The sequence below is a fragment of the Diuraphis noxia genome, unplaced genomic scaffold (genome assembly GCF_037042655.1).
Source record: "Diuraphis noxia isolate RWA-SAM2 unplaced genomic scaffold, SU_Dnox_SAM2 contig0002, whole genome shotgun sequence".
Classification (NCBI taxonomy): Eukaryota; Metazoa; Arthropoda; class Insecta; order Hemiptera; family Aphididae; genus Diuraphis; species Diuraphis noxia.
In genome coordinates this window covers 17,875,803-17,901,554 of record NW_028301712.1, presented here as the reverse complement: position 1 = coordinate 17,901,554, position 25,752 = coordinate 17,875,803, and the positions used below count along the sequence as shown (strand labels likewise).

General features: G+C 30.3%; 2 protein-coding genes across 3 annotated transcripts; both read left to right on the top strand.

Moving 5' to 3' along the window:
* The first annotated feature begins 207 nt into the window (after positions 1-207).
* RanBPM (Ran-binding protein M) lies at positions 208-11,725 on the top strand. Its single transcript, XM_015513246.2, has 11 exons — positions 208-1,004; positions 6,389-6,553; positions 6,637-6,827; positions 7,874-8,058; positions 8,119-8,231; positions 8,297-8,555; positions 8,615-8,952; positions 9,020-9,180; positions 9,257-9,368; positions 10,744-10,915; positions 10,995-11,725. The coding sequence occupies exons 1-10, from the start codon at positions 743-745 to the stop codon at positions 10,872-10,874; spliced, it is 1,917 nt and encodes a 638-aa protein (XP_015368732.1). The 5' UTR covers positions 208-742; the 3' UTR covers positions 10,875-10,915; positions 10,995-11,725.
* Positions 11,726-11,877: 152 nt separating this feature from the next.
* BBS4 (Bardet-Biedl syndrome 4) lies at positions 11,878-24,929 on the top strand. 2 transcript variants are annotated; one of them, XM_015513240.2, is made up of 11 exons: positions 11,878-12,012; positions 12,073-12,247; positions 12,478-12,590; positions 13,793-13,887; positions 14,082-14,244; positions 15,667-15,820; positions 15,897-16,019; positions 16,397-16,568; positions 17,195-17,391; positions 24,342-24,500; positions 24,612-24,929. In XM_015513240.2, exons 2-10 carry the CDS (start codon positions 12,101-12,103, stop codon positions 24,456-24,458), a joined length of 1,281 nt encoding a protein of 426 aa, XP_015368726.1. In that variant the 5' UTR covers positions 11,878-12,012; positions 12,073-12,100; the 3' UTR covers positions 24,459-24,500; positions 24,612-24,929. The 2 variants fall into 2 exon arrangements, with proteins under 2 accessions (XP_015368726.1, XP_089077699.1); XM_089221573.1 differs by having other exon boundaries at positions 11,896-12,012; positions 12,096-12,247.
* Positions 24,930-25,752: the final 823 nt, after the last annotated feature.

The following is a 25,752-nucleotide window of genomic DNA, read 5'->3' as shown; positions in this document are numbered from 1 at the left end:
CGAGTGGTAGGCACGGGGCGGCGGCGTAGGCGGGCGGGCGTCGTGGCGCACGCGCCGATCACTGGATCGGAATCAGCTGTGCGTCGGCGGTGTCGCCATCTACCGGGAATATCGGTAACCATTCACCATACGCCTCCCGCCGTCCCATTGTGTAGTACGACGACGGACGACGGCTCACGGCTGCGAGCTATCGTCAGCAGTCGTATTGTAATATAGTAGTTGCACCGTTGTTTGGGCTGTAGTCGTAGTGCCGTACCAATAATAACATAGCAATCATAGCATAGTTGTGTGCGTGTCGGCAGTGTGAGTGGTGCGTGCGCGCGTGACGGCCTACTCTCTGTGCGTGTGCGTGTGCGTTTGAGTGTGCGTGTGTGAGTGTACGATCCGTCGCGATGATAAGTGCCGCTGGTGGCAATAGCAGCAGTTGCAGTAGTTTTAGTCGTAGTAGCGATAGCGTACGCATTAATAATATTTATTCTCACGGCTGTGCCGTCCCGTGATTTGCTGTTTTCTCGGATTGACACCAGTCAGGTGGTTTGGGGACTCACTCTTGGCGTTTTTTGACTTGGTTTTAATCGTTTTTTTTTTTTTTGCTCAACTCGGCTGCACTCACCCTTCCCCCCCACATCTCCCTTCACCCTGCCAGCCATTTATCGTTTTTTTCGTCTCATCCTCGGCACCCGTCCGTGCCGTGTTCGGATCAAAACCACACTACGCAGCGGGAGCTGCATCTGCGCTACAAATGGCGGCCAGCCCGAACAACAGCAGCAACAACACGACCGTGGTGAACTCGGACTGCGGCGGCGGCGCGGCCGTCGGTAGTGGTTCTGCGGCTGCCAACGGCAGCGCGGCCAGCCCGTTCGGCCAACAAGGCGAGGACCGGCTGAAGAGCCTCTACCCGATGGTGGACGAGGACGACACGCCGTTGCCACGGAGCTGGAACTCCAAAGACAAGTTCACCAATCTCGGGCTGTCGCAAAACAACATACGCGTTCACTACAAAGGTATAATATAACGTCCGTGTTGCGATGGTCTGACCATTTTGATATTTTCAAATGTCGTTTATTTGTCTCCAGCGTGCCTTTAGGCGAAACGGTTTCCCAATATTATAATAACGATATTCCCATTTACCACTCGTAGACGACGTCGTATATTATTACTATTATTATTACTATATATGTGGGTAACAAAGAATCAGCTGTTCATTGTTTTGTTTTGCGCGCACTGGCCCACTGTTGCCCTGGCGGTGGTAGTGTGACGGGAGAGGGGTAGGCTGAACGGTACGGGATGGTATGTGGTGCGCGTGTGTGTACGCACTGGCCACTACCCGCCGTTTGGTAAGACGAAGGGTCTGGTCTCTATTGACAAGCAATCGCACTTTAAATGGCTAAAAACACTGAAATAGCAGCGAGTGTGGTGCTCGTTACTTGTTCCTCGATTTCCGCGTCCGGAGAGAGTCAGTTCAATTCGGACGACAACGTGTTTCTTCGGCCTTTCGCATTTTTTTTTTTTTTTTTTTTTTTTATTCGCATCATCAGAGTTTTACCGTGCCAAGGTCACTCGGAGGCTCTTGATCTTGTACAATTCGCCCGCAACCCAACCCCCTCCACCAACTGTCGATCATGACAACGTGTGTTTCTACTATTCGTTATTATAATAGGCATTTAAGGTTTACCATCGTCCATCCGTGCAGCTGGCCAGTTGTGGTTTATAACGTACTTACGGGTTTTCCTGTGCCAACTTCCCTCGACACCGAATAGGATGCCTCCTCCCCCTCCCGGCAGCGCTTGCACACGGCCGTTTCGCAATATCGCGGCTGTTGCGCAAATAATAATAAGATGAAAACGAAGCGTTTGAATCTCGCGCATATTAATAATTATATTGTACTACCTACCCATTTTTATATCGAAATAAATATTGCGAGACTACAACTTTTAGATGGATAGGTAGTTGTAATCATAATATCTTTGAAAGATTCCTAAATGTCCATGCACTTGTATAATTATTTGTACTTTATTAGATCTCTTTCTTATTAAAATATGTATTTTTAAATGATCAATACTTTCTAAAACCTAAATGCAATAAGTATAAAAAGACAATTGGTGCTCCTATTAGTACCTACTTTGGCTGTAGTACATAGTACAATCAACCAATCCGAGTGATGGTTATTGATTTAGTTAATTATCTATATATTTTCTATTTCCCATCATATATTTACCTAAAGCAAATTAGGTAATTATACTAAAATATTTAATAACCTTCCCTAACCTAACCTATGATGACTGATAAAATAAAATGTTAGATACAATAAATTAAACCATTGATTTTGTTATAATTTTAGTTCATGTTAGGACCTGTTATATGGTTATGAATAAATTATTAATGTTCTTAAATTATTTATATGTAGGTAGGTAGGTAGGTACATAAAATTGTATACAACATGTATAAAAACATAAGACAGCCCACATAACAACCAATTTACAATAGTTCTTATTAATTAAATAGGTGTCTAATTATACTTTTAAATTTTCATATTATAGAATATTATATATATTTATATTTTTTTTTTTTAATACAGAGGCATTGTCTAAATGTCTTAAGAAAATGTCATCACACTATTTGTTTTCTCTCTCTGGTCCACGCTTAACTTAGATAAAACACATTTACGCAGAACTATGTTTTTAAGTAATCTTAGAGTAAATTCACACATTACAAAAAAAAATAGAGAACAACATTTTGAGGGAATGATATGTTGATTCGTCTAAATATTGTCTCAAAACATTTTAAACATAATTTAAATTTAAAACATTTTTTTGTTTATTCTAAAGTCAAATAACAATAAAATATAAATGTCATTCCCTCAAAAATGTTATTCTCTATTTTTTTTTTGTAATGGGTGATTTTACTCTAAAAATACTTAAAAACATAGAAAAAATGATTCTGTGTAAATGCATTTTGTCTATGTTAAGCGTGGGCCAGAGAGAGAAAACAAATAGTACGCTGACATCTTCTTAAAGTCGGTACTTATTAAATAAAATATGGTATGTCTCGTATTAAATGACATTTAAAAATATTAAAGCCTATCTAGGTACCTATATTAATTTATTAAAAGTTATTTATGTATTAATTATTGATATACAGTTAAGAGTACCTCAACATGTAATTTAAACAAATAATCTGATCACTTTGCTCTTTTAAGGCTATGTTAGTAATAACTAATAAGTGAGATATTTTTGCAATTACATGATTTGTATTAATTGTTTGTAACTTTATATTACTTTTTATTCAGAAAACGTTATACAGACATTTGTTGTATATAGCAAATTTTACAAGAATGTAGCAATTTTTTTTACTGTAGGTAGGTATGATAAATAACAGAATTAGCTGTATTAGCTGAAAAAATATTATGAATGTTGGCCTTAATACATGTTTATTTAAAGTTGTTACATACAACTATCACCTACACAAAAAACAACAATGGTTGTACACTGTGTCAACTTCCTTAAAGGCTTAAACTACCTACTTTAAGGTTGTTTGACTAAACATAATATTATTGAAATATGTTTTACTTCTAAATTGTTTTTTTTTAATTTAACCTTTAAGGTTCATATATTTTAATGTTATTTAACTAAATAACAAAAATGTTTTCTTTTGGTAGAAACTTCCCCTTTAATTATTATTATAACTTGGTAGTTCGAGTAATTAATACAATATAATTAGTTAATAGTTAATATTATATTACAATACAATTCAATCAGATAAAAAATTAGGTGATAAAAACAAACATAAAATATTGTCTAACAGCTTATGACTGAGTAGCTTCTCTGCCTAAAGATGGACTTAAAATTATTGCTGCATTAAAAAATTTGTGAGGTTTTATTAGTTTATTGTATGCATTAGACTAGTTGTATTTCACAGTCCAAGCCCATAAGTGGTAAACTTACTAGCAATGGCCACAATCCATGAATCAATTACATCTCATTTTAATAGCTTTCCTCCACATCTTAAATTAACAATTTAAGTTCTGCTTAATGTGACCCATTCTCATTGTTTTGGTTCATGTGAAGCTAACGAAATTTGATTATTGTGTTTTAGAGCAACTGAGTTTGAAATCCATGTTTGAACCGGCTACAACACGAATGCGCAATTTTTCTTTTTTTGACCCAACTAATTATACCACGATTGCGCCCCGATCCTTTTTTACCTGTTAAATTCACAACACCATTGCGCACTAAATGATATGTGTATATATTAAATAATATAGTACCATATTATATACTATATAAGTAATAAATATATTATTTGGTATTCAAACTGAAACCTATTTAAAAATAAATAGTATTAAATGTAATTGAAAAAATTAATTACGAAAAGAGCAAGAAAACAATATTAAATTTATAATGGATATTTGGGAAAAATTTAAATACAACAAAATATCAATGAATGACTATTTTCAATCAATGTGGCCATGTTTTTGTGCTAGTCACCAAATGTTATTTTTAAAATGTTATTTATTTATTTATTATTACTAAATTATTTATTTTTAATTTAATTGATTAATTATTTTATGTTGTATATAAATTATTATACATAGCATATACTATGGTATATAGTATATATGGTACTATATTATTTAATATGTACACATATCATTTGGTGCGTAATGGTGTTATGATTTTAACAGGTAAAAAAGGATCAGGGCGTAATCATGTTGTATCGGTTTGAACCTACCATTATGTATCTACTGGTTTCTTTTTAATTCCTTAGCTATGAGGCAAACAGGCTTCCTTGATTAAATATATTTTTTTTTGGAATGTCTTCATGGATTGTTTATTTATTGTAACCTACCTGTGTATTTGGCCCGAGTGTCTTAAGAATTATAGTGAAAGCACTTCCCAAATTGAATCAGCAAGTTTTATATGATAGCATTTCTTGTTCTGAGCCCCCCAAAAACAGACATTTTAGAATTCACAAGTCTATGGGAGGGGGGGCATCAACCCTTAGATCCACGTTTGTATCAGTGTTCTATCAAATATGATAAAATATTTAGGAGTGGCATTATATACTAATATCACAGATTATATAAAATTATATAATCTGTGCTAATATGCTGTCTGAATCGAATGCTTAAAAGGAAATAAAAAAGTCCCTAATAGGAGTGTTTTTTTCCAAGAAATCAAAGTAATCAAAAATAGCAAATGCATTTGTTACTTTGTTTTGAATCTTAAATATGTTACCTTTTTGGTCTGATTATTTATTATTTTTTAATGGTATAATAAATATAATATATAAGACATAGGAATGTTGTCTGTCTTACTTGATTCACTTTAAAGACAAATCTTGGCATTTGACTTATGTTATAGGAATTTACTAGATTACAAGCTTACAGATGGTTAACTTTATTGGGGGATAGATGAGTGTAATGTTATCGTCTGACCACCTTCCTACAAAAAATTGTTGCCACCAAGATTTCTTCTTAACACGAATAGAGTATAGACCAGGGGTCATCAAATGGCAGTCCACATACAAATTTTATCTGGCCCGCAGACCGTCACAACAATTTAATTCAATGCATGGTTTATTATGTCTGTGATCAATTGGCTTATTGCAGTTTGCTTAGGTATAAAAAGCAAATAGTAAAAATAATAGGTAAACCATTTCAATTTCCACCTTTTATGACATAAATTATAGATACCATACAAATTTAAACCAAACTATAAATAGATAAAATTTGCTATTAAAAATATGATATATTAATTCAATACCATTTGGAAGATTCCTACTTTTTTCTTTAAATATTAAATTAAAATAAGAACTAAAAATTGAACTGATAAATGCTCTTGTGTACAATTCATGTTTACAATAAACAATAGTTAATACATACTCAATTTATAAATAATATAATATTTTATAATGATACTTTTACTTTTAGTTTATGTATATTAATTTACATTCTAATACCTACCATTTATTTTGATGTTGCGTATTTTTCAAATTGCTCAATAATTAATAATCTTTATTATGTATGTTTAAATTATTGGCATTTATCCAAGGTCTATCTTTTATATTTAAATTAAATTTTGTGCTCCAAAATAACTCAAAATATTTTTACAATAAGTAAATATATTCATTTGACATGTAATATATATTACATAAACATGTTTATTGTATTGGCAACATTTTAATCAAATCTTGTTCATAGTACTTATACTACTTTTATGAACTTTGGATTACTACTAATAAATACTCTATAAAAAAAAAAAAATTGATTATAAATAAATCAGCGTTTGTATCAAACTAATCCCAGTAAACATTATACCTAAATACTAAGTACCTAAAACAAATTTACTTCTCATATATAAATAATCATATTTCCATTAATTTTTAGGTCACGGTAAAACACATAAAGATGCAGCCAGTGTTAGAGCCACACACCCTATTCCTGCTTCTTGTGGTTTATATTATTTTGAAGTAAAAATAGTTTCAAAGGGACGTGATGGTTACATGGGTGTTGGACTTTCAGCCCAAGGAGTCAATATGAATCGCTTACCTGGTAAAATTACAAAATAAAATATTAAAATTGATTTATTCATAAAATGTACAATATATCCATACTAATTATAAATGTATTTTCAGGCTGGGATAAACATTCTTATGGTTATCATGGTGATGATGGTCATTCATTTTGCTCAAGTGGCACAGGTCAACCATATGGACCTACATTTACCACTGGCGATATTATCGGTTGTGGAGTAGATCTTGTGCACAACCATTGTTTTTATACTAAAAATGGAACCCATTTAGGAACAGCATTTACTGACCTTCCTGTAAGTAATCACTTTTAACTATTTTTTATTTTTTGATAAATGTAGACAAACTTATAACTTATAATGAATCTTTAATTACATTTTTTAATCTTAGATTTAAAAAGAAACATTTTTATGAATTTCTATCTAAGATAATTTGAACATTGCCGTAATTTTTACGTTTTTAGTCAAAATTTGAACTATGCTTATAAAAAAAAATTGTAACCATGTATTTTTAATATTTTTCAACTGCTATTGAAACAATATTTTGGAAGCCTTATATTAAATTTTAAAACTTTTTGGCCCAACCAATACAATTTTATTGACATTAAAAGAAAAAAAAACTAAAAAAGTTGAAAAATTAAAATGTCAGTAAACAGCTCAAAACTAATCAAAATATTTTGAAAATCTTATCAAATATAGAAAATGCCTATATAAACATTCAGTGAAAATATCATGTATCAATTGTTTTAAAGTTACATCAAAAACCGAAATCGATTTTGGTCAAAAATTAATTGTACGTAAAAATTCCCATTTTTTTCCTTAAGTTGTCGATTGTTTATCCCAATTATTAAGAAAAATATTAGGAATTTTTGATATTTGACCCCAAAAAGTACCAACTAGATTCACTTTCTGATCAAACAAGGTACTGAAGTCAAAAATCAAAGCACTTTTACTGCTCGAAAACAAGATGACAAACACAAAAAAAAATAAATACATTTTTGACATTATTGTTAAATCAATACATTCCTTGCTTCGCTCAGAATCTAAAATCAAAACATAGTGATTTACGTAGAAATCAATGTACCATTTGTTATTTTCTCTGACATATGTGCTACATAGCATATTTTTGTTCTGCAAAACTTATGTTGTCTTGTTGGTTTTAACATGAAAATGAATTGACCTTTTATCAAACTTAAGTTAACAACATTATTGGTGTTTGTAGTTTTGTACTTTGTTTTTTTTTAAATATTTCATCAAAATTTACATTCTTTCAGAGAGTTAAAAATAAATTATTTCTGATATCCTCTTAAGTTGTATTGTTAATGTTTTCATTTGTTTTCCAGCCTAATTTATTTCCAACGGTAGGATTACAAACACCTGGTGAGGTGGTTGATGCTAATTTTGGGCAGTTGCCATTTGTGTTCAAAATCGAGGAAATGATGAAAGAGCTCAGAAGCCAAACACAAATGACTATTCAAAATTATCCATTTTCTTATCCATATTCACAGTGCCAGACAAATTTTCATAAGTAAAATAAAATAGTTATAATTTAATAACTAGTTAGTAACAATAATAATTTTTGTTTTAGAATGGTTTCTACTTATTTAGTTCACCAAGGTTTCTGTGCAACAGCAGAAGCATTTATTTCTCAAACTGATCAATCATTTGAAGAAGAGATCGCTTCCATAAAAAATCGCCAAAGTAATTTTTAACTTCTTAAAAATAAAAATGAAAACTATTAACTAATGTGCTAACAATTTATTTAGAAATATTAAAACTAGTATCAACTGGTCGAATGGGTGAAGCTATTGAAATGACCAACAAGCTTTATCCTGGGTTACTTGAATCGAATCGTAACCTTCTGTTTAAGCTCAAATGTCGTCAGTTTGTTGAAATGGTCAATGGTACAGATTCAGAGGTAACATCCCGCTCACATGATAATATTGAAATTCTCACAACAACTCGTCCTTCACCAAAGCGTACATTGCAGTCAAATAGAAGTCCAACATCTATACAAACCAATGGGTACAAATAAATTGAAAATAATTTTATAATAAAGATTTATATTGTTTATTTATTTTCAGAAATGTCAAATGTCAAAAACTATCAAATACTACTGAAGTGACTGAAATAAATTCAGTGAATTTGATATTAAATGGTTCTTCAGATGCAACTACAATTAAAACAATTAAAAATGGTACACCAAAAATTAATGACTACCAAATAGAAAAAATGGATTGCAATGAAGACAACCAAATGACTGAATATAATATTATGTCAACTGATAGTGTAAATGGACATCATCAAAATCATCTTTTAGATGGAGATTATAATTCAAATGGTTATCACAATGGACATAATTGTGATGAACTTAGTAATGGAACATCTAGAGTCAATAACAATGGAAATGAAGAATCAATGGGTATATTTAACAATTTTTCTTTTATAAAAAGATTAATGTATTAACTTATAGTTTTATTAAAATACAGATATTGATCAACCAGAATATCACCAAACTACCAAGAAAGTTTGTGGTGGCAGCAAGCCTGGTGTTGAAAAAATGTTAGAATTTGGTCGAGAATTATTCTTACTTAGTTTGCAATTACGACAAGAATTAGGAAGAAATGAAACGAATAAAAAAATGTTACAAGTATGTATTAAATATTGTAATAATTATTGTAGTACTATGTTGTATGATTAATATAATATATGTTATGTTTAATTAGGATGCATTTAGTTTATTAGCGTATTCTAATCCTTGGGATAGTCCTGTTGGTTGGCAACTGGAAGCTTCCCAAAGAGATAGTGTATGTGCAGCACTAAATTCTGCTATTTTAGGTAATTATAATTGTGTTCATTAATACTGTTGTTGAACATTTTTTGATAAAGAGTTATATAATAATAGTAATAGATATCACTTATAACGACTATCAAGGGACTGTTTGTAATAAATCATTATAGCTGATAGTTATAAATCATTATTTATTATAAATTAAAAGTAATAAAAAGTAAAAAAAAAATTACATAAAATATTTTCTAAATTATATATTTATTTGTGAGATCTTCTTAACAATTAACGAGAAAAAAAAATATCAAATTATATTTAAGCAAAAGGAAATTCAATCACTGGATGGATTTTTCCCTCACCCAATTCATGTTTTTCTAAATTATATTGTAGCACATTCTTATTATGCCTTTGTGTATAGATTGTTTATATTTTCTAATAAAAATTAAAAAAGATATATATATATATTTGCTTGTAGATGCATATTTTCAAGAGACTGCTTGATCTGTTTTTTTCTCAAAAACATGTTTTACGGGAAAAACTTACTCTTTGTAGAGTGATCTGAATTATATATATATATGTATATATATATTTTTTTTTATTGTGAAGAGAAGAGAAGCACTTCTTACAAGGCACATTGGACTACATTAAAAAAATTATATTTCTAAACACCGAGACTGGTATCTGTATACAATCACACACACACACACTAATCATAACTAGTGACTTCCAAATTATTGCCTCTTAATAAAGATACTTGCAGGCCCCTAAAAGATACAAAAAAAATTCAGAAAAAAGTCATATGTTCTGATTTACCTATTACCAATTTTATATTGGAATTATAAACTTTTCTGTTGTGCAAGATGTCCTTTTTTTTGAAAACAATGGTTGTCAGAATTTTGGTGGCTGGACTTAATTTTAAAATTGTAGCTAATCGAAATTTAAAGTATTGTCATATACACCAGACGTAATCGCTCTCTGAGATAATAAAAATCAAAAAATCCCTCGACTTATTGTATTAAACCAACTTGGTTGGATCTCAGATTTCAAATAACTGAACTAGTCAAATCGCTAAACTTAACAAGTAAATCTGATTGCCAAATTCTGACTTAACGATAATTTTTATAATGCTTCAATATATGTCAAAAAAAAAAAAAAACACAGGGATCTTGTAAAAAAGAAGTACACTGGAATTTGTACACATTTTTTTGTTAATTTGATTGTCATTACAGTGTGTTGTATCATCATAAATATTTAAATAAGCATTTTAATATAAGTTGATTTGTCAGGACGTTTGACCTCAAGTCGTTACTACTGATATGTTATAGTTGATATCTACTGATAATATCGTATAGTAAAATATCATTAATTTAATATTTTTAATAACTATTATTTAATTTTTTTCTTGTATTTAAATTATAACTTTAGAATCGAGTAATTTACCACGTCGCCCACCCCTGGAAATGACTGTTGGTCATGCCTATGAACTAGTCAAGCTGATGGCAGCATCTAGTATGGGAGCGTGTGCTTTCACCAATATTGACGAACTGCTCAAATGACCTTCGTGCAATGTGCGCGTCTCACTGCCACCATTCTGCAGGCAAATAATATAACTGCAATACTTAGCAACAAATAAATTGTGTAACATTGTTCATGAAGTTATAATTTATACTTTACAGAGTTCAAAACGGTTGGCCGCCAAATTTGAACACAGTAACAATGGCAAAAGTACTTTAAGCGGCCACATCACCCACAAAAATATTTTGTACAAAAAAAAAAAACATAAAATTGACAATTACATTTTTCTGTATAAGCGTGTAAGTAGTATTTTTTTCCGATAGAATTTTAAAATATTTACCGTTAACACAATGTAAATTAGCATTAAATTTAACAGATTAAATTTCAAACTTATCTGAAAGTTATTTTCACTCATTACTTTTTTCTTGTTATTTAATTGTATTATTTTTTAAATATTGTATACTTTAAAAGTTTAAAAATTTTGTTAATTTCTTTTATTTTTGCGGACAAATATTTATAAAAATAACAAATTATGAAGGTCTGATTAACTTGTCGGTATATTATTTTATTGTCGGATCCAATTTATAATTTGTTGTACGTAAATGTTATTTGCGTATTTTATGATCTCTTCACATAATTTATGCAACATATTTAAATGATATTTTATTGTTGTGATGTGATTCTTGATAACCTATTCTTGACAAATATGTTTTTTTTTTATTGAATCAAATGACGTTTTATTTTTATTAAATAAAAACTTAAAATCGCCAACACTTATGTATAAGATCATTTAAACATTGTACCATATTATTTAATTTATAGTTGTTAGTTTCATATGATTGTACTAACAAAATATAATTAGTTCATTTAAATATAGTTTTTTTTCTGGAAATGTTTGTTTATTTTTTATAATATTTTACTTAATTGGTATGAATAATATTATTTTGTATGATTTTGAAATTTGGTTGCCTAGCAACGTTGTATAAGTTATCAAAACATTATGCTTCAGTCTTCACACCTGTATAATTCATGTTAGTGTGTTATGAAGCTTTTTAATATACTGTAAAAATCATGAGTAAAATAAAGTTTTATTGTTGTGGTTCTAAATAATTAATATTATTAATTAATAAATACTGTTAGGTACTATGGATAACGGATTAGTGTCTTATAAAAATAGAGGTAATAAAATAAGCCATTTATGATATACACGCCTCGAATAATGACCGATTCCTTTGCCAGTAATGGTTGTAATAATATTACAGAACCAATGATGCAATTTTTCAATGTTCAAGAAAAGTCTGATTGGATTATTTACAATCGTTACATACAACGAGATTTGGAATTATGTAAATTATTAATTGACCAGGAGTTACGAAACACTAAGGATAACAACGAATTTGCATTTTATATATTGGTAATAATGTAGATTCATAGAATACATATTAAATTTATAAATATATTATTACAAAACAATGGATATTCTACTAGAAAATATTAGAATAAACATCTGTCAATTGTAATATTATTCTCGATAAAAGTGAATTATATTCAACTCTGAAGTACTTCAAAAATATATTTAGTAACATATGTAATATGTCATAATATTGTCGTAATATACTAAAAAACATAAATGATTTGTTTTAGGGATTAATATATAGAGAAGAAGGTAAGATAAAAAATTCATATTGGTGTTTTGATAGATATTATGCTTTGAATCCATTGTGTGTTGAAGGTGTCAAACAAATTGCTCGTTCATGGTATGTTGATTAATTATGAATCTTAAATCAATATTCAATAATTTATAATAGTACTGTTAAAATTTTGAATAAATTAGAAAAATAATTTGTACATACATTATAAAACTTCTTTAATTTAAATATTAAACGATTGAAAATTGATGACCTTATCACATTTTTTCAAAACAACTCAAAATATACTAGCCAATACTTCATAATGTGATTTAATGCTTTTAATTGATCACTTTATTGTCAGCAATAAAGTTTTAAAGTTTCATTGATTTTCGATAATATATTGAAGCATATTATACATGCTGTCTACTCACTACCGATTAAGTTATTCGATATTCTTATCACCTATAAACTATTAATTATCAAATAATAGTATATTATTACTTTTTAATTAATAGTCTTACGCAACTAACTTTATCTAACTTACTTCATTAAAACATTTAAAACTATATTTTATATTCTGAGGAGCAATAAATTTATTAATTTTACATTATGTTATCTTGTGAAGTTTCATGACTCATTATTTTTTGGAGTAGTGAAAAATGAAAATTCTTCAATTTTCAACTTTGAGGATGGTTCCTGGTAGCAAATAGGATCTTCGAATTGATATTTTGAAGAGTCAAAAGTAAATAGGCTGGTAGAGAAGTCATAGTCAATTCGTAAACATGATATATTGTTTCCTAATAGGAAAAGGGAGGATATTCACGATTGAGTCATACTTCCCCTAAGATGGGTAGTCAAAACCATAATTTAACTATTAAAAAGTATGATGTAAATTCAATGGGAAAGATGGAGCTCATAGGCCAACCATGATTCTAAATTTTATTCCTGTGGTTACTGTTTAGGAAACTAGGATGAAGGTTAGAAAATGGAATTTTGAAAGGAAAAAAATCTGTAAAGAACTTTATGGAAAATAATTTAATATAGGAAGCCATATAAGCGCAAATAAGGAGGGACTGTGGGAGTGGAGCCCCCCCCCCCCCCCCCCCAAAAAAAAAAATAATAAATAAATAAATAAATACATACATACACTACATAAGTGTCAATAAAGTGTCCAATATAAACCTGAGCTTCAGGTCAGTCCCCTCCCTAAATCTCAAACACTATTTGTGTATCCGCAAGGACATTAAAAGTATTAACTTCTGCCATCATACAGAGTTAGTATTAGACACCAACTTAATTTACCTATTGATTTGGTCTTGATATTTTAGTTTACTTTTGGGAAGGAATGATGAAGCCCAAAAAATGTACTTGGAAGCAGAAAGAATGTGCAGGGAACCAGATACTAAAGTATATTACAACCTTGGTAAATATAATGCTAACATTGTATATAATATCTATTAGGTAATACCTACCATCGATTATGAATATCTACTTACTAGTAACATTATAGTCAATGGTAAATGGTAATACCTACTATTAAAGTTTTCTAATTTTTATTTTCAGAACTTAATATTCTGTAATGTATTACATATACCTATTCCAAATAACATTTCACAGGTTTGTGTTACTTGAACTTAGGAGAATTGGACAAATCTAAAGAATATTTTCATCGCACTATTCAACTTAGCCGTAATCAAGATGCTTACGAAAAATTAGCTTCAATATTCGCCATGGAAAATAACTTTAAAAATGCGACCAGTATATTAATTGCGGCTTCAAAGTTTGTTATTTTGATATTAAAATTTTTTCTTTAAATCCGTATTTGTTTTGATTCGATGGACAAGAATAAAATTCCATACTCTTAACGAATAAATATTGTTACCAAAATCAATGTAATTTTTAACGAATTCTAACTTCTAGCTAGACGCTAGACACTATCTGACTATATTGTTATATAGGTAATTAACTGTGCCTATTGCATTAGGAAAATACCAACCTAGTGTATAGCACTACGGCGTATTTGCTTGTGGGCTTTTATTAAATATGTCTGTCACCTGTTATCTGACGGCAGTGCTTTTCTAAAAAGTAATGATCGTGTGCCACTTTAAAACTATAAATTATTATTAAATAAATAATTCACGCAATTTAAATATAGGTATGTGAAAATATTAAGAAACCTAATAATATAGTCATCTAGAAAAGATACTATAGCCTGTAGGTGTCGGTCTCTTCCAATGCCGTACCCAGGATTTGTATTTAATGTATTCATTTAAATTGTCACAATTTTAAAACTAAGCTCACCCGTCAACATTATTAATACCTTAATACCTATATGATATGAACCCATTACGCATTACTAAAAATAAATATCTCATTTGTAATTTAGAGAAGGAGAGAGGGTGCTTAACCCTAAATCTAAACCCACCCCCTGGATATGGCACTGGGCTCTTCACTCATCTTGGCAAATGATAATATAATATTTAGTAGGTACCGCAGTTGTGCTCTCTGCACCACAAATATTACAAGTGATTTAAAAAAAATGTTATGATTCAAAAAATTATTCTGATCTAAATGCTTGTATCAATTCTTTAATTTAAGTTATTACTAACTTTTTACTATTTACGAAATTATTGAATATAGCCATAAAGGTAGTTGGTACTCATTAGAAAGTATCTTATGTATGATTTGTAGTAACGCTTTTTGTGTACCTGCCTAACCTAACCTACCCACTCTTATACTAAAATACAAGTGTTCATAGACATAAGGGTTAATAAAAAATAAAATGATAAAAATGTTAGACAAGCTAGCCTATTAATTACTTAAAATTAAAACATCGTTGGTCAATAATGTTAAGTTTAGATAGTTTTAAATTTTAATGGCAAATAACCTAAGCCTGTACTTAAAATAGCTACGTCACGACCATACGACAAATCTACATCAATAATTATTTTATAAATACCAGACAAATCTGAAAATATAATCCCAATTTTCTCTTTCTCATTTTGAATGTTATTAAATGTATATTGCTAGATGCCTATAAAGAAATACGTAACTCCGTACCTAGGTATGTACCTAACTTAGTACAAATATTTATATATACAACAAAAACATATTTCAATAAACATATTATGTAGGTGCCTATACTTACATAAACTAAATTAATTTGGAAACCAATAATTTACTTTTATGTATCCACGATAAGGTTGTTTCCATTCAACACGAACATATCTGTAGACTTGGGCTTGTTATATATGAAACAACGTAATTATGATCAAGCGTTTAATATTCTCGGAAATACACTGTGCCAGGATCCCGAAAATCCTAAAGCACTTCTGACATTAGCAGCTGAAATGCAGGTATACTTATATTCCTTCTTGACTCGTAAAAGTTAATTTTTCATGTTCACGAATAAATGGATCATTTTGTCAACAGAGAAACTGTGGATACGACGAAGCATTGGCCAAATACACTAAAGCTGTTAATGACTTATCTGAATGCTCTGAAACGTGGAATAACATCGGAATGTGTTTCTTTGGAAAACACAAATACGTTGCGGTAATTCAAATTATTTTTCATGTGTAAATTTACATATTTGTATGATTATTAATCAATGGTCTTATGCTTAAAATAACATTAAAATAAATTTGTTTTTAAATCAGTTAAATAAGTTAAAGTAAAACAATTTGGTATTATGTACCTATTTGCTATTATACGTTTTAAATTATAATAGACACCTAGGACTTTTAAAATAATAAATTATTTATTTCAATATTAATTCAAATAAGAAATATTAATCAGGTAATATCTATAAATATATTTTCTTATTATATGAATGAATCAGCATCGAAAACTAGATCATTAGGGTATTAGTACTATATATAAATATGAATTTTATATATTACTTTCCTATTGTATTTTCTCTATTTTTTTAGGCTATAAGTTGCTTAAAACGTGCTATTTATTTGCACCCATTTAATTGGATTGCCTTATACAATTTGGGCCTTGTACATCTATACACCAGACAGTATGTTTCAGCATTCGTATTCCTCTCAACTTCAGCGAAATTAAACCCAAATCATGCCAGTACTTTTACGCTTATTGGATGTAAGTCAATCATCAACGCTCAAAATAAATTGATTTTTTTTTTTTTTATAGATATATCACAATACGTGTTATAATTTCTACTTAGTTTAAGGTGTAGTTCAATAAATTTAAAAAACATACTATAATTTGTCATTTAGGAACGTTTTATAATATTACGTTGAAGCATTATTTAGATTATTTATAGTGTACACAGAATTCAAAGATAAAATAAATTTATTTTTAAATATCATAGTAAAATCAATACATTTATCGCTCCGCTAAGAATCTAAAAAATATTAAACCGTCATTTTATTTCAAATATTTGATAAAATACAATTATTTGATTGTTAAATAGTGTGAAGAATTATTAATGAAATCAGAAATATGAGGAGGTGTGGGGGGCAAAGCTCTCCACGCCTTTAATTTATGATAAAAATCGTAGCCCCCATCTTTTTCAATGGAGTACTTCTTAGTTATTAAGGTCCCCACACGCCGAAACGGTGGCATTGGTGGTAAAACGAGCCCAGGCACAATTTACTGTCACTGATACAGTGTTTAGGTACCTTATGCTGTATTGTATACCTTATTAATTTATATCTATTTATAATAAAAAATATTTATTTTGTTTTATTACGTTATTTGTTTAGTGGCATTAAACCATATGAACGACACGAGGAATGCGGAAAAGGCATATCGTAAATCCATAGAGTTAAATCCAGACAATCCAGAAGCGCTAATCAATTTGACAATTTTGGAAGTAAACCAAGGAAAAATTAAAGAGGCTGAAAAATATTTTCACTCTTTTCAAGAAGCATGCCTATCATGTGATGCCATTGATAAAGAAGTAACGTATAAATAAAAAACTATTCACTCAATATTATCATTTACCTATATGATAGTTACTACTGAGGGTTATCACTGGGTTAGGTCATCTGCAGTGCCGCGTTAAGCTATATATATGTTGCCGCCCCTGGGCAAATTAAATTATGCCGCCCTTAAAAAAATTATAACTATAATTATATATTTTATTTTATGTTGACCCTTAAAGATTTGCTGCCCCATCAAACACCATAAAAATTGCCCGGGGAAATTGCCCCCCTTGATCCCCCGTTAGTGTTTAACGGCTCTGGTCGTCTGTATTTTGTATATTTTTTCGTAATATTTTGTGTTGTATTTATTACTTTATTTATAGACATTGTACCTAACATTTAAAATTTTCTATTATAAATATATAATATTAGTCGTATATATTATGGAGCATGGAGCATGCTCACCCGAGTTGCTACATTATTTTCATCAATAATGTGGTTATTTGAAATCCAATTTTTGGATTTTTTTTTTTAACATTCTTAAAGGCCATATTTTCAAATTTTCAAGACTATTGTGATATTGTACTACTTAAGGAGTATCCTGTGTAGAATTGAGATATTAACTTCTATTTTTCAAATGATAACCTCCCTTTTAACGGATATATTTTTTTTTAATTTACGTAAGTACTTATCAAAATAAGATTTCAAATGAGTAATTATTATTAGACTGTAGTTCCATGATAATGAGGTCAATATCAAATAAGTTCCATGGTTTGTTCATATTATGAAGCGCTTCAACCAAAATTACCACTATGAATTTTTTATAGGTATCAAAAATTAACAAAAAACAATTCTATTACTCAAATTCTGCTGTCAGCAGAGCTGTGAAGAGAGCAACCATGACCTGGGGAAAATACCTTGTAGCCACCTTGTATTTTTTACCAGCTATATCATTAACTTTGTCTGGTAACATTTAAGATGTAGAACTTAGGCTGTGTCCATAAAATTCTTATTTTTAATTGTTTCATTAGGTAAAAAATATCAAGTATTCACAAATCTTAAAAATGTCGGACGAGGGGGGGGGGAATCACAATTTTCTCCACACTTCTCTTAAGGCTTGGCTATCAGTGAGTAATCATTCTACCATCAACCCGGACATCCGGTACGTTGACGCAAGTGTGGCTTCCCGCACGTCCTTCTAATTTAAAAATTTAAAAAATATATATATATTTAGGTTTTTTGTTAGTACCTTAATAATAATAGTAACAGACGATGATCATAAAATTTGGAGGTACATGACTTGTATCGTTGTTTTTTATATTTTTGACTCAAGTACGGAAAATCTCTGTGGATGTGACTAGGCGACGGCGTCCATGACCACCTTGTCGATGAAAATTGGTAAAAATAAGACCGTAGCCGTACTCATAGTCCACCAACCGACGTTTCTACAATACTGCGAGGTGGCTGAAACTGAATTATGAATGACGTGATAAAACACTATCCAACTCCACCGAAACTATACGATTGTGTATAAGTATACACTGTATACGATTGTTTACGAACTTGTTAAATGATTTTTGATCGTCCCTGCCACATCAAATATTCGCTTGGCGTACGGTAACATGCTAACAGCGCCCAAAAATCTCTCGGAAAATGTTTCTTCGACCTGCCAGTAAACACGAGAATACTTGGATAATTAAACATAATATTATTGATTGATTTAAATTAAATAGATAATGATGAACAAATAATGAACCAGAATAGGTACCCGTCACCCGATCAACAAACTGCACAAGTGGTGATTGCTCGAAATAGGTGGGATTTTTCTCATCATGCATACAACGCAGAATATAATTAATATGAATCGCGGAAAAAAAGTCCGGGCAAAAAAGTCCGGTATAATATTATATTATCAAAAAAATCAATGATAATAATTATAATATATAAATAAATATAAAACAATCAAAATAATTAATCATACAAATAAAATATAATAATATATTAAAATTATTTCTTAATTAAATTAAGTATTAATTTTTCTTTTTACCTAATTATATGACGTGCCTATATCGGACTTTTTAAACACGGACTTTTTTACTAGGACTTTTTTTCCTAGGACTTTTTTACCTCGGACTTTTTGGTAGTCTACCAATTAATATAATACACCGAGTGATTCTTTTATCATCAAAAACTCTCTATTTAAAAAAGTACCTATACATTAAATGTAATTGAAAAAAACTTTATATGGTTTCTAGTCGTTGAAAATACAAAATTAAATAAATAAAAATATATATGTTTTTACTTTTTTGAATGACAACATTTAGTATTTTTTCATATTAAATTTCCGAATATTTTAAAGGAAGCAAACCGAATTCAGAACGAGTAGTTCATAAGTTATAACTCTAAAGTTTTGATGAGCGGAGTGAAATGGTACACAGTTACACCACAAAATGTAGTACACTACTCCGCTCCTATCTAAACTACTTTAAATAGTATAACAACCGATAAACAGCTCGTCCTATTTTTTTATGCATTAAAATACTTAATCAGACAAATATTCTGTTTTTGAAGATGAGATTAAAACTATATTTTGTAGTTTAAAAACTAAAATACTTCAAAACTATTTAAAAGTATATTGTTTTGAAACGATTTGAAATCATGTAAAAAATATTTTAAAAAACATTTCTCACACTCGGTAGGTGCCCTTATAATCAGGGTACCCCAATTAAAATCGGGATTCCAACCCCACTGTATCGCTGCACTAACGAAGTACCTACTTGTTATAATTTTATGTATGTTAGTTGCTAATCAATATGCATCATATATTATCACATAATTTTACATTAATTTAGAGATTTTGGTTATTGCAGTTAATTGTAATTGTCCAGATAAACGTTACCTTATAAATTGTAAATTCTTAAAAAAAAAAAAATTAAATAAACAAATACATTGAATTTTGCAGTCATTAACATTAATTTTTTTAGAATATCTAAGTAAATAAAAATCTTTTTAATCTCATATTTTAATTACTCATGTTGTTATGTTTATTGAAATATTGAAACACTGCTTTAAATACAATTCTATAAAAACAACAACTGTGCCAATACCTAAAAATTGTTGGGAATTCACTATACGTCTATATGACTATATATTTTAGCTTCTTACGAAATTTGTACAATATTTGTCTTTTGTTTATTAAGTAATAGAAGTAGTAGTAGTAGTAGAAGTACCTATATATAGTTATATCTTATTTGAAAAAGACTAATTAACAAATTATTATACCCTCCTACAGTCCTACAATAAAAAAAAAGTAAGAGGGCGTGGTACACTGGCACCCACACTTGATATGTCCGTCTTACCAGTGCATAAAATACGAAACTACGCTCATCAAATTACGTTTAACTTCGTTACAGGTAAAAAAAATAAAGTGAATTAACCTTTTATAAAATTTAAGAGTAACATTATTATCTAGGACATTTCGTAGGCTTTTTAATATTATATTATAATTTTAAAGCGATTATGGATATTTTAAAAATGTAGGTGCCACCCTCATTTATATGTAATCTAGATAAATTTGTTTGGTTGTGGCGGCGGGAGAGACCATAATGTATTTTTTGCTATCCTTGAATCCGTCAATGCATGGAGGTACTTACAAAGTCGTTGAAAGGACAGTCAGGTTCGTCAAACTCGTACATTATACGTTTAAAATTCTAAGAAAAATTCGTTTGAGCTGATCAAAATGATTGTGAATTAGTGGTTTCTATAAAAATAGTCTAAAATATAAACAAATAAATCGTTTGGTAACGGTAATATTATTGTTTATGAGTTTATGACATATATTAAATATTATAATAACACCTATCAGCAGTCAGCTTGTAGCTACATGGTTATATCATAGAGTAATATTATATATTTAATTAATAATGTATATTAGTACATTAATATATTATTATTAGTATATTATTAATATATATACAGAGGCGTATTTAGGCACAGGGCCTAGAGTGGCAACATTGGAGGGAGGCAAATTTCAACGATTTTTTTTCACAAAATTATAAAAAGTATTTTTCATTTGATGAAATCAAAGTCAACTAATTTTTGTTCGCTCAAAATTAATCATCTTTCTATATTATGTAGTACCTACAACTATATTATACACATACGCAACTCAGTATGAGCACATAGATAACAAAACACGCGCATTCAATGCGGGTTCGATTTCTTATAATAAAGACAGAATTTTATTGTATGAAGTAATTAATTTGAAAATTAAATTGTAGCAAGGATGAGAGGGGGGAGGAAGGCGACGAATTGGAAAGTGCCTATAGGCGGAAAAAACTTAAATAAGCCACTGTATATATAATATATATATATAATTACTCTATGGGTTATATGGACATGGAATTACAGTTAATAATTATTCAATCGACCAATATTTTTTTATTTTGTTTCCTGTTTAGTATAATTCTAGATAGCTGCTTAGCTGCATGGTCGCTATTAGGTCAAAAACGGTGAAAAAACAATGGGTTTGCCTAATTTGCAAAATCATAATATTGTTCGTGTATCGTGTCGATACGCGTATTAATTAATATCTATAACAGACAATAACGACAATAACTAATAAGTATATGATGTTATATCGAAAATTAACGTTAATGTGGGAATTATCGTTATTTTCTAGTGAATAACTTTAATAACCGTATAATTTGGGAAATGTTGATTAGATAATAAAACAATGGCCAACGAGCAATGACAAAGTGATGGCTAAACTAATTGTGGTACTAATTGGGTAAATCAATAAAACTTTATCGGCCACAGATAAGGTGGACACTGGACCTATACAGTATACAATGACCATACATATTATAACATCAGCTGTGGAGCGGATATGGTATTCTTAAATACAATTACACACGCCAATAAATAGCTGCTTGCGAAGAAAATCTATTAGACATGGACAATGTGATAAAATTAGTAGGTGGTAGACAGTTGACACTGATGGAAGCAGCTGATAATAGTTCGGTTGCGGGCCCTCAAGGGTACCAGCGTTGTTATTGCAAGACTGGTTGTAATAATATGCGTGGTGCCTGCCGTGGGGCTGAAAAATGATGTAATAGCAAATGTCATGAGAATACAAGTTGTAAAAACAAATAAAAAATAATAATGCATTTTTTTTTAAAAATACTTAGGTACATCATTTTTCAAATAATTGTAGTATTTGATATTCACGTCCATAGCTGGTCTATAACGACAATTACCTGTGTATTTGGTAAATAACGTTAATAACCGGCGAATAACGTTAATTTCCATCTAACATCATTGTAGATTCTAGATTATAGGCAATATACGCATATAACATACTTTTTTTAGTTTTATATAAAAACTGTTATAATAGCGAAGCGAGGAGGGAGGGAGTGAGGCGTCTGATATAAATAGGAGTAACTATATTGTACTCAAAATTAGAGCTCGTCTCAATACCAAACTGTAAAGATGACGTAGATTGACGCTTAGTCATAATATAACATTTGCCGCCCACGGCACATCTCTAAATGTACATACTCCGAGTCAAATCGAAATCTCAGGTTATGCAACTCTGTTTTAAAATTTTTGTGTGATTAAGTTAAAAAAAACAATTCACTTTGTATAATATTCATCTGGATCTGAAATACCGGATTGCTAAGACGTAACGAATGAAGGCTAGCAGGGCTTGAAGTGAAACAGAATAGCAAAGCCACAGAGGGTAATGTAAATATCTATATTTTGAACGTTAAACTGTGAATTGTAAACTCAAATAATAATTTTTTTTTTTTTAAATTTAAAATTTTTTACATTTTCGCTAACCAACGATGATGTGTGTGGACTGTGAATTGTGATAGAGTCCTTACGCGTTTTTCAGTTCTTTTAGTCTTCAACATTTAGTTCCTTTAGGCTCTATATACAATTATACTGTATATGCAACCATCCTGCTAATATGTCACAAATATTATAAATCTAGTTTCCATGTAAAATCCTCAGTTTTATCACCAATAATATTTTTAATCCAAACTAGCATCCATTTTTCTTGGATTTCAACTCCGTGTAACAATTATATATAACATAAATTTTAGGCAACAAAGTACACTGTAAATCCCTAAATGTTTATTTAAAAAAAATTAAAGAAAAAATGAAATAAAATCTAATGAAAATTTCATTTAATTTACAATATTTAGTGTTTAAAAAAAACATGTTTAAATGTTTACATAGTGTATAACAGCCGCTGTTCATAGTACTGCATCATTGGTATAAACAGCCCCATACCAATTACCCCTTTATAATTGGGTTTAGTGTAAACATTTAACACTATAGGAACCTATATTTTATGGCGATTTAAACACAATACCACAGGTATATAAACAAGTTAAATATAATTAATTTAACTATCTAAGTAGACTATCATGCTTACCAGTAACCAGACGAGCGCCTAAATAAATACCGACAACTTATTGTAAATATAATCGATTAGTGAGAAAATAGGATAGTCGAAGATACCTATCGGCACGAGCTTGCGGTTTTAGATGCCGTAGCTTTACCCGCGACGGTTACCGCGTTATATTACTTCGAAAGTACAACAGTCACCTAAAGTATAATGCACAAATATCCTGTATATACTATACACAGTATACCTATACAGTAACTGTACCAGGGGGTTACCATATTAATCGTTATATTCATATTTACCATATTTATACCATTTCATATTTTTGAAAGAAATCTGGACACTGTTCGTGGGCCATCGAAATTGCCCGAAGTCGCGTCGGTAAAAACCAATGGACAAAAATTACAACATTAGACTTTTTAATATCATCGGTTTTCCTTTTTTTTTTCTCCTCGGCGGACCGGATAAAATTTTTCCACGGGCCGACATTTGATGACCCCCTGCAAGTACTCTATAGGCACTAGTATAGAAATATGTGGTATTTAATGTTGCGACCGTTATCGATTTCAGATTATTGAACTAGGAAAGCAGGTTTCGGACGTTCTTGACGGACATCCGGGATCCCTAGACGAAGACGACGATGAAACGACCGGACATGATGAACCTTGTGCGGCGGTGGTAGAATGACAAGTTCCTCTTCAAACATAATTATTAGCACTACACACCCAGGTACAGATTTGTAGAGGGGGGGGGGGTTATTACATTTTTTCCAGAAAAAAATACAAATATAAATTTAGTGAGTGTATAATATAATTATTAACTGATGAATGTCATATTTAGGGGCCTAAGAGCTGGTGCTAAAACCCTTTAATCTCCCCTCGGATCCTATACCATCCGAGCAGCTCGAGCAGGTATACACGAGGGCAAATGGCGCCATACTTATTTTAAACAAATCTGGACCAAGCTTGAAAATTATAATATAGTGGTTACTGAAATTAAATATACGTGATTGCAATATTGTACTGGACATATTTGAGCTGCAGTGCGTACCTATACTTAACTGCTACACAGAGTAATACTCGTATACTTTAAATCCATTTAGTTATAAGGTAGACATTCCGTTTCCGTATTAATAAATATATAACAAATTAAATGATATTTGATCGTGTTTCTTTCTTGCTTTAAATCTAGTTCGGTACCTAAGTATATGTATTATTATTATTTTAAGGTATACTAGAATATGGACGTAGCGCGATTATACTGAAATAAATTCACCGAAAATACTGAACTGGTACGTAACCACATACAGTCGAACTTCTTTTACTTGAAATCGTCGTTACATCGAACTTTTACTCCGGTCCCTAGAATTTCCTATTTAAACGATGTAAAAAAATCTTGTTTAACTCGAATGTTTTCGTGGATAACTCGGGAGTTCTGAGTTTTATTAATATATATATTATTATGTAAATTGTGATATTTCCCTCATGTACCTATAAAATAAGGTCATTACTCATTACATCGTTACCGATAAGTGGTTTATCTAACTCGTTTACTAGACGACAATGCATGAATTTCGTGTTCAGTACTCTGTGTCTGTTTCAACGTGATCGTTAGTAATGTCGTCATCAAAACGGGTGCTAAAAAAGCGCTAACATACGAGGAAAAAGCGGCAGCAATACGGGAAGTTGAAAATGGATTGAAAACAAAACCTTTGATAGCTAAAGAATTTGGTATTCCGCTTAACACTTTGTCGAATTATCTTAAAAATAAAGAAACAATTTTAAATAAGTCCAGTAAAAAGGGCAGAAAAAGGGCTGGAGAACCGGGAAATCCTGACGTAGATGAGTGCGTTTACAAATGATTTAAACAGACACATGACTAAAAAATACCCCCCCTCCCCAGTGGGCTGTTGATAAGAGAGCAAAAGCTAAAGAATTCGCATTAAAATTAGATAAACATAATTTTAAGGCAAGCAATAATG

Excerpts from the sequence above, each read along its gene's own strand:
- RanBPM (XM_015513246.2), top strand. The coding sequence starts at position 743 with ATGGCGGCCAGCCCGAACAACAGCAGCAACAACACGACCGTGGTGAAC. Across the intron at positions 6,828-7,873 it reads CAGCATTTACTGACCTTCCT|CCTAATTTATTTCCAACGGT; the intron begins GTAAGTAATCAC and ends TTTGTTTTCCAG. Across the intron at positions 8,556-8,614 it reads ACATCTATACAAACCAATGG|AAATGTCAAATGTCAAAAAC; the intron begins GTACAAATAAAT and ends ATTTATTTTCAG.
- BBS4 (XM_089221573.1), top strand. The coding sequence starts at position 11,979 with ATGGATAACGGATTAGTGTCTTATAAAAATAGAG. Across the intron at positions 13,888-14,081 it reads TAAAGTATATTACAACCTTG|GTTTGTGTTACTTGAACTTA; the intron begins GTAAATATAATG and ends AACATTTCACAG. Across the intron at positions 14,245-15,666 it reads ATATTAATTGCGGCTTCAAA|GTTGTTTCCATTCAACACGA; the intron begins GTTTGTTATTTT and ends ATCCACGATAAG.